Source organism: Vicia villosa, unplaced genomic scaffold (genome assembly GCF_029867415.1).
Source record: "Vicia villosa cultivar HV-30 ecotype Madison, WI unplaced genomic scaffold, Vvil1.0 ctg.000567F_1_1, whole genome shotgun sequence".
Lineage (NCBI taxonomy): Eukaryota > Viridiplantae > Streptophyta > Magnoliopsida > Fabales > Fabaceae > Vicia > Vicia villosa.
In genome coordinates, this window is record NW_026705260.1 from 126,007 (window position 1) to 138,566 (window position 12,560).

General features: G+C 33.0%; 2 protein-coding genes across 2 annotated transcripts; one reads left to right on the forward strand and one right to left on the reverse strand.

Moving 5' to 3' along the window:
• Positions 1–931: 931 nt before the first annotated feature.
• LOC131629433 (protein ECERIFERUM 16-like) lies at positions 932–9,248 on the forward strand. Its single transcript, XM_058900218.1, has 5 exons — positions 932–1,488; positions 1,650–1,762; positions 3,729–3,833; positions 6,112–6,319; positions 6,410–9,248. Exons 1-5 carry the CDS (start codon positions 1,113–1,115, stop codon positions 6,763–6,765), a joined length of 1,158 nt encoding a protein of 385 aa, XP_058756201.1. The 5' UTR covers positions 932–1,112; the 3' UTR covers positions 6,766–9,248.
• A 129-nt stretch (positions 9,249–9,377) lies between these two features.
• On the reverse strand, positions 9,378–10,106 carry LOC131629434 (glutaredoxin-C9-like). Its single transcript, XM_058900219.1, has one exon. It carries the CDS (start codon positions 9,991–9,993, stop codon positions 9,523–9,525), a length of 471 nt encoding a protein of 156 aa, XP_058756202.1. The 5' UTR covers positions 9,994–10,106; the 3' UTR covers positions 9,378–9,522.
• Positions 10,107–12,560: the final 2,454 nt, after the last annotated feature.

The following is a 12,560-nucleotide window of genomic DNA, read 5'->3' on the forward strand; positions in this document are numbered from 1 at the left end:
AAACCAAACCAAACTAATGCGGTTTGGTTCGGTTCGATTGGTTCGGTGTTTTACAAATATTTTATTGAATCATACATATACATCTTTAATATATTAAAACAGGATACATGTTTAGGCGCCAACTTTAGACCAAAATCCCGCCTAAACACGTGCATTGCACGGGGTAAAGTACTAGTATACATATAGATGACAACATAACTTTGTATTTAGACATTCATACACTATCAAATAACAACAAAACTCGTCATATTTTGACAACAACTTTCTATTTAATATGTAAAAATTAAATTAGATAAAAGTGAAATAAAAAACATAAAATAATAGTATAAAACAATATAAAAATTATTAGAATGAAAAAAAAATAGAAGAGACGAGAGATTAGTGAATGTGAAAAAGAAAAAACAAAAGAGTTGAGAGATTAAAGAAGAAGATGTGCGATAAAAACGAAACTAAAATAGGGAACATTTGCATAAAAATGAGAAGGTGAAAAAGAAAGAATATAAGAGAGTAGAGATTATAGAAAATAGGAAAGATGTATGTGGCAAAGAAGGCGCGATAATGCTATTAGAGATTTAAGAAGATCGGGACTAAAATCATATGTTTAAGTTTGGGTTGAATGTGAGATAAGTAAAAGTTAGGTTGTAACATAATGCGGTTTGATTTGGTTTGGTTCAGTTTACAAAATACAAACCGCAAACCGAACCGAACCATGCGATTTTGTTAAAAAATGACCCAAACTAATCCGAACCAAATGCGATTTTTTGTGGTTTCAGTTTGGTTTGGTTTGGTTTGCGGTTTTCTATTGGGTTGGTTTGGTTTTATCACCCCTAATCTCAACCATTCCATAAATTCAATTAAAAACAAAATTAAAATTAAAATAAATTAAAAATTATTCTCTTCCTCAATGCAAGAATTTCTCTTTAAACAAATACACACGGTGAAAAATGAAGAAATTGAAACGGAAAGCACTGCAAAACGACAGCGTTTGAACTCTTGCGGGAACCTTTGAAACTTCGCTCTCTCTGTAACCTAACTCAGTTCAATTCAATTCCGATAAACCTTCAAGCCATCACAATCAAACAAGTCCCAAAAACCTTCAGCGAAATTCTCCAATGGACGTAAAAGCTTTAGCAAAATCAAAGCGAGATCACACACGACAACACAATAAAAAGTATCACGGAAATCAAAAGCTCAAAGTTCAATCACAGTCTTCGTTTCCTTCTTCCGTCCCAAACCAAGACGATGCAAAAGAGCCATTTGCAAAGCAACAAGCAATTGAGAAGAAAACCAATCGCTCTCGTTCTCAGGCGCTTCCCGGAAATTGGGACCGGTATGAAGAAGAGGATTCGGATTCTGTTCCTGAAAGTTCAAGCAAAACCCTAGATGTTGTTGTTCCCAAAAGTAAGGGCGCTGATTTTCGACATCTTGTTGCTGAGGCTCAATCTCATGCAGATAAAACTCTCGACGACTTCAATGAAGTTCTTCCTTGTATGTGTTTATTCTTTGCTTCCCTGTTAATTGTCTTTCACTAGCAGCACTGTGATATCTGTGATTAGTGTTGGATGATGGTAATTGAGCATTTGTGAACTAGTAATCGGTCACTGATGCCTTTTGTTTAGGATTAATGTTGTTGAGATTATTTTTTGCAGGGGAGTTTGGAGTGGGATTAAGCTCTATACTTTCAGCTAGAGGAGAGGGCATTGTATCGTGGGATGGAGATGATAATTTTGTTGTACAGGACAAGACTATTGCAAATCAGGAGGTAATTTGTTTATTTCATTAACTAGTGTTTATATGATTATACAATAAGATTACATATTTACCAATTCCGTTTGAATGTGATAGAGATAGTTGTCATCATGTAAGGTTTTAAGCATACTAGTAGTGAGTGCTTCTTATAGGACATAAGTATCTTTAATAAATCAATATATATATATTTAGTAGTAAGCCGTAGTAATATTGGGAAGCACTTTTTTTGGTTAGATGAAAAAGATACTGCTGTCCAATACCAATATCCCTCAAAGGTGGTGGAGGATTGTGCTAAATTTAGTCAAACTCTCTTGGACACCTTCGTGCCTCAAAAACTTTAGCAACTACATTATCCTCCTCACTATTTTAGAAACCACTACATTTGTTTGTGATTGTGATTACTTTGTTAAAAATCATCATCATCAGAAGCAACATGGCCTCCATTACCTCCATCACCATTTCCTCCTTCATTGTCACTTTCTATAGCTTTAGGGACATCAAATTCATCTAAAGGTGTAACTAATTTGACACTGGTACGACTAGTTTGATCAATATACATCAAATCTTCATCTAGATCAACCATATTGACATGGCTAACATCTGTATTTTCTTCATCAGTTACATACAACAAATCTACGTCATCTTGAAAATCATCCATGGTTAGATCTCTTTTTTCCTTTCAACCTTGTTCTTGGTCAATCTTGTATTTACCATCACATACACAAGATCGTTCATAGTCTTTTGCTGCAACTGATTTCTATTATTGTTATGGACCTAAAGAGATGATTTATTAAATTGATATGCATAAATATAATAGATATAAAACTTATATTTGATGAATTTAAAAGCATAGCACCTCAAATACACTTCAATTCATCTCACAACCAGAATAGCTAGAAGAAATGAGGGTCAAGCTTAACACGTGAATAACAAATTTTTGTAACTTTGGGTGTGCATGACCGTAAGAGTGTTGAGCTTGACCTGCAGTTTTTTTCAGGCTCTTAGAGGAGTTGTAGTGCCTTTGAGATCATATGTTTTTAAATTCATCATTTATACATTTAAATTTAATATTTCACTTTATGTCCATACCAAAAAAAGAAAATTAATTAAAGCAAAAGACTCTAAATGATCTTGTGTATGGTATGGTATACAAGATTAACCTATAAAAAAGGTTCAAAGTTAAAAAACGAGATCTAAGCATTGACGATTTCCATGATAATGATTGGTGCTATGTAGTTGAGGAAGAAAATGAAAGTGTTAATCATATAAACGTGGTTGATCTAGATTAAAATTTGATGCATATTGATCAAATTGGTTGTAGTATTGCTAAATCAGTTGAACTTGTAGATGGATTTGATGTCACCAAAGCTATAGAAAGTGACAATGAAGGAGGATTGTGGATGGATGAGATTAATGACGATGAACAAGTTGATATTATGGGGGACAATGAAGGAGGAATGTTCTAGCCTCCAACCTTTAAGTATTTTATTTTGTGGACTTAATTGTTTTATGTTTAAAATTTGAGACTTGGTGGTTTTATGTTTAAGATTTGAGACTTGATGGCTTCATGTTTAACATGTGAACTTATGCACTATTTAAGTTATTTTTGTTTTGGTAGAATTTTGCTACCCCTCTCAATCTATAAAATTAAATTAATTGGGTATGGTCATCTGATTATAGTTACGATCCTGTTGCCCCCTCCCAATCTTATGCAAGATCTCGATTCTGATAATATTGGAATTGAAGGTCAGTAATATAAATCCATGGTGTACTGTGGAGAGTCAATGTGAGGAAAAATAAGAGGAAGATAATGATGAGGTGGCAAAATATGTTTCTTTATTTTATACCATAATACTATTATCCATATATGTTCAGTTCTCTTACTAAACAATGATTTGGAGATTCTGGTTTCTAACAAGTTATATTCCAACTTTGTTTTGTATTTTTCCGTACTCACCATGAAATGGGTTTTCATGCAGGCATCGTTGATTTCCTTGAATTTGCATGCTATTGCTCAAAAGCTTGCAAAAGTTGACTTATCTAAGAGATTATTTATTGAGCCTGACCTGTTGCCCTCTGAGTTGGTATGTCTATCCTCTAAATTGACTTGAAAATTATGTGTCTGCCTCTTCGCAAATCTTTCATTCAAGTTATATCTTATTTCATAATATTTCTTTTTTACATTCCTCATCTTTTCTTAGTTTCGTTTTCCCATTTTTTTCTGCAGTGTGTCACAAATATTTTTTTCCTTCATGTTTTATTTGCTTCAGATTTTATTTGATATCTGATTGAAACTATAGTGTTATAATACAGACCGACAAAAGTGATAACTAAATTAGAGCAATAGAAAGATTTACTCAGGTTCACTTAAGCATGTTTTGTGCTCCGGTGTTTCCTGGGACACATGGGAATTGTAGAATCCTAATATGCTTTTTCTTTGCAATTTGTTTTATTGTTTTCACTAATAATTACAAAATCATTCATTTTCTCCATTTTTCTTATACAATTTTTTGAATTCCGTAAACAAAAGAAAAAACATTGCGGCTTTTTAGTTATTATTAGTTTAAGGGTCTTGCTAATGAGTGTCCTAAGGGCACTCTTAAAGGATTCCAAATAAAGAAATTATTCTTTAAAAAAAGTTGAACATTTCAATTTCCAATTCAATGAATACGCAATTTCCATAAAAACTTACTCTTCTAAGCCCTTAATGAATGCTGTTAGGCCTTAGGGCACTTGCTAGCATTTCCCTTAATTTAAATAGAAAATGTTTTGGTTGTTGTACTTGTAACTGTTATTTTGCTGCAATAAAATACTTGTGAAGAATAATTTATGCAAGCCAAATTTAGCCTCAATGTCTTTCTAGTTTGAAAAACCATTTTTGTTCATTCTATGATACAAAGCGCTACTTATGAAACATTACTGTTCCTCTGTAACATGAAAATACAATTGTGAATTGGAGTTATCTGTTGATAAGGCGAGTCATAGTGTAGTACACCTAGTGTATGTAGAATTGTGAGTCAATGTCTTTCTACTTTGAAAAACCATTTTCGTACATTATGTGATACAAAGCGCTACTTATGAAACATTACTGTTCCTCTATAACATGAAAATACAATTGTGAATTGGAGTCATCTGTTGATAAGGCGAGTCATAGTGTGTACACCTAGTGTATGTAAAATTGTGAGTCAAGGCGTAGGATTGCACGATCCTATGTTCAAGTTTCTTCTCTGTTCTTGTTTGCTGAATTAGGCTGGGTTTTTTGATGAAAAAAGCCCCATCTTTTTTTAATAAAATGCTGGGTCATTTTTTTAAACATTCTTGAGCCTTCTCGATTCTGCTCTGTTTCTTCTCCACTTCTTTTGACCTTCTTGTCCCTAAATGACAACCATTTACGACACACGTCAATTCTCTTCCGACGACTTTCTTTGTGAAGTTGTGCCTTTCCTTCTCGCGGCCTGTGACACGACATCCTCGTTTCTTTTTCTGTTCTTGACCATTCCTCTTTTCTCTATACTGTGCAGCTTGGTTTGGTTAGATCTCGCCTCAGTTGGGAGTTAGGGTTTAAGCAAGAATTGGTCCTGATGGTCCCTGAAGTTTTTTCCCCCCTTTTCTTTTGATAAACCAAATCTTTGTATCATCAATTCACCTTGTTTTTTTAACTGCCATTTGATCTTATTTAATTTTTTTCTATTCAAAGCATAATAACACTAGTGTAAAAACTAAGTTAATAACAATACAACGCAACTAAATATACACACACTCGCACACACAAATCGAAAATAAATATCTCTTTTGATTATTATCTTTTTTATTTAATTTGCTGGTATGATTAGACCTATTTTTCTTAGCAATATGATTTTCATGCATATTTAGATGGTAATTTGTAATTTAGGTAGGGTCTTACATTCCGTGCTACGATCATCGAATTACGTTCTTTTAACCTCATCCTGATCTTGCATGGACTCTCGATTTCTAAAATATTAATTACACCTCACTTCCCTGTCATCTATTTATACTGAAACATGACCATATGTGCTTTTATAAGATCGACCAAATGATCTACAGCATGTCGTCATTGGTGCATGCATGACTATGATCGTGCAGTGCTATAATGATAAAAGCAACCATGCTTTATGAAGTCAAATATTTCACCTTCCTTCTGGTTAGAAATAGCTATGATGCGTATGGAGCACTAATGCGAGTATCATGTTACTGATGACATTTGGAATTTTAAGTTAAAAATCATTTTATAAAATCAATATATTGCCCTGTAAAATCCCTATTAAGTTGGAGGATGGATTTAATTTTTTTAATGTAGTTTTCAAATTTATATTTGCTGTATTAATGTGGTCGTTTTTACAGCGTGTGGAAGATTTGGCAGTGGGCAGCGAAGAACTTGAACCTGACGAACAAGAAACTGCAGTGGACCATGAACTATCTAAGAGGATGTCTAAAGAATTAAATATAGATGATTCTGCAGCAGATCAGTTTACATCATCTAGTTCATGTAGTAGCAGCCATATCGCTTCTATATCTGCCTTGTCCGATGACATTCTCGTTCCTGTGAACGGTAATATTGATTTTCAGCAGGTTGGCAGTTGTGTTAAAAATTAAGAATTGCAGAGTGCAGAAACTAATTTACTTTCATTGAAATATACAGTAGGGAAACACACCACAATTGAGGCAGCTGCTGAATTAGAACTGGATATGCTTCTAGATACGCTTGATGAGTCCAAGTCCAATGCTTCATTTACTGCTCCGGTCGGAGTCTCTTCTAAAGAACACCCTCAGATTTCAATTAAAGAACCAGTTTCAACCAGAATTGCATCTATTACTGCTAGTCTAGATGATGCACTTGACGACTTGCTAGAGGAAACATCCACTTTGATGAAGCCAAATGTTTTATCATGGCCACGAGAAGAAAAGCCTATCAACCCCAGCATGCTCTCTTCACAATCCCAAAACAAGTCAAAAGTTGCAGCGGATGATTTTGATTCATGGTTTGATACGCTTTGATTAGTCAAGTGCCATAATTCTTGCTGATGTATAATATGTGATGTGTTCATTGCTGGTTTTGAGAGTGGCCCTGTGAATGAAAAATGGCATTCTTTTTTACCTTCTACTCTGAAATCCGATCCAATTTGGTCGAGGATTAAAACAAAGAGTGCAAACCACATTGTACAGAATTTAGTGCATGAAACACGCTTCAACTCTTTCGTTCAAAGTTATTGGTTCATGGTTCAATCTAGTCAACAATATCTTTATTCAAAGGAAAGATTCACCGACACTACAGCCGACCATCGACTTTAAAACCCAGGTTAGGCATATAATTGTTACTTAGCCAGAAATGAGGAAGATATTTAAAGTTCAAACTTACCAATGGCTAGAGTCATGTTAGGATATAGGTTCAAATATTGGTTTGTTTAGACATGAAAATATTGTTTTACTTTTGCTTAAATCATGGTTTAACATTAAAATTTCCGTTTAATGTGTTTTTATCAAATATATAACTTGTGGTAGAAATCCAATTTATACAGTTTATATTATGATTTTGGAGATGGAAATCATAATTTAAACATGGCATAGTTAATGCTATGTTGCTGTCTTAGTAATTGATTCCTTTATTTTTTTATAGTTATCAAAGATAGTTTGATAGTCAAATAAGTTTACAAATTAGAACATCTATATTCTGGCCGCCCTAAGTATTTTTAACCCTCTTGACTTTCAAGCCTTTGATTCTTTGGGGCAAAAAATCATCATATTTAGATTAAAATTATATGCGGTTCAATTTGGATGTTTTCTTTGAAAAACTATGATCCAATTAAATGCAGTTTGAATTCCATCAATTTATTAATTTTTTTTATTGCATAATTATATTTTTATGTTATGTGAAATAATATATAATACACAAAAGTAAAAAAAGTCCAAGACAATAACTTGGGGCAAATAGTCTTCTATTTGTGTGATAGGCACATGGGGAAAAACTATGATCCAATTAATGCAGTTTGAAGTTTTCAATATGTGCAGTGAAAGCAGTTTAAATGACGGAAAAAATTGACATTTTCTTTTAAAGTGAAGTTGTGAGAACAAGTGAAATTAGATTTACCAGGTTGTAACTCTTTTATTTTGAAAATTCGATATTTAAGAGACCAATAACAGAAAAATTGTTAAAATTTATGAGATCTCAGTAAAGTATTTCCGAGTCAATTTCAATGAAAAAGTAAATGGGATTAGAGTGTTTTTAAAGATGCATTTCTGAATTCATCTCAGTAAATGGGATCAGGGATGTTTTTAAAGATGCATTTCTGAATTCATCTTAGCAAATTTCGGAAATGGATCTTTAAATTAATTTTTGACAAAAATGAAGAAAGGTGCATCCGAAAAATGTATTTTTTTAAGACAATTTTAGATTTTAAAAAAAGTATGAAGTATAAGAAATGACCCTTAAAAGTATAAGAATAAAGTATAACTCAAGTCTCAAACCTGGCAATTTCTATATTTAGATACAAATTAATATTTTGGGCCAATTTATTATAGTTTTTGTGTAAAAAAATTATGACAAAAATACAAATGATTTATTTTGTTTGTGGCACCATTTTTTAAAATGGTTATTTAAAGATTATTTTAAATAAGAAGCTTGTTGTCGGTGATTAGGCAGATTTTTTTTCTTCCATTTGAACTAATTTCAATAATTCTTTTAGTTTCTTTGATAGGTGCAATTGTCGTAGCTCGACAGTAATGAATCTCTAGAGAACTAGTAATATAAATCAAGATTCTTTTTTTTTTTTAATTTTCTCGCATTCATTTCTGTCGAATTCTATGTGAAGTGAAAGAGTTTTTATGTAGAAATTTTTTTTTATTGCCGATATATTTTTTTGTTGCATGGAAATAGGCCTAAACCTGACCTGAAGGTTATCGTATGTTTATTTTTTTGGTCTGAGTCTGACCTTTTTGAAAGCCTGATTGACTTATTAGTCTACTTAAAAGCCTATTTCATATGAACATATGTAAATAAGTCATTTAACTAAATTTTATATAGACTAATTAATTAAAAGATCAGTGAGCCTATGTAGTCTGGGTCGTAGACTCCTGTTAGTCAATCTGACTTATTCCATCCTTATTGGTGATCCCAAGTTTCTATGTAATTTGCAAATAAAATAAATGCATATTAAGCTATGTAACTTAAAATAAAATATACTAACTTTGTAAATAATTTCCTAAACTGCAAAAGTCAAGTTGGCTTAGATCAGCAAATAATTCCACTTCATGTTTCCTACGTGAGCAGTGACATCTTAGACAACATGGCACTAATTGCAACACATCAGCATGAATAACTCTTTCAAGTAATTGAAGCCGACAAATAGTTTTTTTTTTTTTTTATGTCTACTTACGGGTTCCATTTAAAATTCGAGCAAAATTCTGTACTGATTAATCCAACCCAAAAATTGCTTGTGTCTGATTTTAAGAGAAATACACTCTTAATCTTAAACCTTCACCAACTTGTATATATAAAGTTAATTGACGGCAAATATGAGACAAATTTGTATCCATCTCAATTCAAGTAACGTAATTTAGATTAGTTGGTATAGAATAGTATGACTTAAAATTGCATTCAATTCCAAAGACAAAAAAAACAAAACTTGAAAAATACTCCTTTATTATAACTGTATACATTTCTATAAACTCCAAAAGAAGGAATAAACATATCCGAAAGGAGGAAGAACGGAAATGAAAATTTTAGTCAAAAAAACAAATAAATAAAATAACGAGTTCTTAGAGCCATAAAGCCCCAGCTTGTTTGAGAATAGGGACCAATTCACCAGAAATATGAGTAGCCATGATTCGATCCAATCCTCCAAACAATTTTCCACCTATAAACACTGCCGGAAATTGAACCTTCACATCATCATTTGCAATTGATTCCAATTCTTTAACGACATCAGCTTCATCTTTCTCTTCAACCTCATGTACAGCCGGATTAACACCGAGACCGAGGAGCAATCGCTTCACGACATGGCTCATACAACATCCGTGCCTAGCGAAGACTATAACCGCGTTCTCTGATACCATGTTACGAATTATTGTTTTCTGGTTTTCCTTAATATCAAAGAAGAAGACATGAGATGAATCATTGATAGAATTTTGGATTTTATTTGTTGTTAATGTGTTTGGTTTGATAACATTATTGAAGTGAGTGGTGGAAGTGGTGTGCGTATATGACCTATAAGGAATTGCTTGTTGCATGATGTTTTGTTTTGAGGGAATTTGAGAGAAGAAGAAATGTGTAGGTTTTTTCTTTGTGATGGTTGGGTTTGCGGTAATGGTTTATGAAAAGGGGGTGAGTATAAATATAAATGGGGAATGGAAAATGTGCGAAGATATTATAGTAGTAACAAACGTATAACGTCATAGCTTGTAAGATTACGCGGTATGGTTTGGTCATGTTACGCTATTGGACGGCCATTTTCCACTTGCTACGTAATACATCCCATCCCCACTTGTACATATCACTACTAACAAAACTTAGTTTCTTCCTTTTTATGAAACAGAACATAAATTCCATTTTAAACTCTTTCTCTATTTATATATCTTTTTTTATTCACGGATATTTATATTTTAAATATTTTAAAAATTTTAAACAAAATAAAAAACAACTTTTAAATATATTTAAAAAATACTTAGATAAATTATAAAAAAAAAATTATTTTTAAGTTCAAATTCAATTCTATACACATAATAATATTAAACTCTCTTCACGAAAAGTCTACTAGAATATTCAACTTTTATTAAAAAAACATTTTTCGTTAAGAGTCCTATATCAGATATTATATGACCTAAATATATGTTTATAAGTGGCGCAATCTTCACCCTACTAGTCAGTTTTGTAGAGTGAGTTAGGTCCAATCACATTTCTTAAAGTGATACATGTTAGAAATATGTGTTTCAATCGAGAGGACCGAGGCTGGAATCGTGAACGGAATCACTTTCCTTAAAGTATTTCAAGCACTCCCGAAATGTCTTAGAGTTTTGATGCAGGAATACCCAGGATAATTCAGCCTTATCGAGTTTGCGCAAGACCGGCGAAAACTCGAATGCAGCGAAGAACGATCTGGAATTATTCAGAGGATTTTCGGAATTTTGTGATGTGATTGGGACAAGTGGCATAATGCCTGGGACCACCACATTTGTCAATGTGGCACTTTATCCTCTTTTGTCCTTTTGTTGAGTTAATGTTATTAACTCTTTATAAAGACTTTGAAAATGAATGAATCTTCCAATGTGGGACTTTATTACATGCATTTATTAGCATTTACTCATTTTCACCATTTTGTCATTTTAGAACACATTTGTAATAAATTACAACAATCCCCCACTTGTTCTAATAATGAAAAATCCAATTCCAGAATATAGAAGATAAAAGTGTTAATACAGTTAGGTATCTTTCGATTTGAACTTAACCTTAGTAAAGACAACGCAAAGTCTAATCGGAACGTTAGGTAGCTATGCTTTGAACCATTATCCCATGTGATCAGATCGGCATTGCTATACACACACTTTTAAGGTTTCTTCGCCTACATATCTCGCCTAGCACTATTTATGGCCATGTGCTTTTCCTGTTTTCATGAATTTTTCATGAGAGAAACTCCAACTCTCACTTTGAGACGGCACCATCTCGAAATTCATATAGGTGAAGTTTTATTAGTATCTCTTTAGATACATATCCTCGATATAGAACTTCATTAAGAGTTTCCTTAAAACTCAACCCTCAATTATGTAATAGTCAACATTATCACGAAATGTTACACCAACTTCCAAATCAATGACTTGTTGTTACCAATTGAATCTTAGGTTAAGATGTATTAACTTCAGATTGGGTTGCTATCATTGTCGGAACCCTCATTCAAGGAGTTTTAATCCCATACCTTTCGAGGTAGACTTTACTAAATCTCTGACCAGTGGTTTAGTAAAAGGATCAGCCAAATTATAGCTTGTTTGTATATATGTCAGTGAAATGATCCCATCCTTTATCATTTTTCTCACGAGAGAATGTCTAAGACCTATGTGTCTAGACTTTCCATTGTATACTTCACTGAATGCTCTAGCCAGGGTGGCTTGACTATCACAATGTATCAACACCTTTGAAACATTATCTTTACCTAATGGAACCTCTAATAAGAGATCCCTCAACCATTCTGCTTCTTGTCCAGCAGATGCAAGAGCCACAAACTCCGATTCCATGGTTGAGAGAGTAATGCATGTTTGTTTCTTGCTCTTCCAAGAAATCGCACCTCCAGCTAATGTGAATATCCACCCAGTTGTAGATTTATAATCTCCAACACTTGATATCCAACTTGCGTCGGTATATCCTTCTAGTATGGCAGGAAACTTACCATAATGAAGGCCAAGGTTTTTAGTCTTTGACAAATATCCAAAAATCCTTGTTATTGCCTTCCAATGTTCATCATTTGGATTGCTAGTAAATCTACTCATTTTACTAACAGCAAATGCTATGTCTGGTCTAGTACATTGCATTAAGTACATTAGACATCCAATGGCACTTGCATATTCCAATTGTGCCATGGTTCTACCATTATTCTTTTGAAGTTTGACACTAGGATCGAACGGAGTGGTTACTTCCTTGAAGTTAAGGTGTTTGAACTTTTCCAACATTTTTTCAATATAATGTGTTTGATTAAGTTCATAACCCCCACTATTTCGTCTTACTTTGATCCCTAGTATAGTGTCAACTAATCCAAGATCGTTCATCTTGAATGTGGAAGTTAGAAAACCTTTTGTTTCTAAGATTCCAT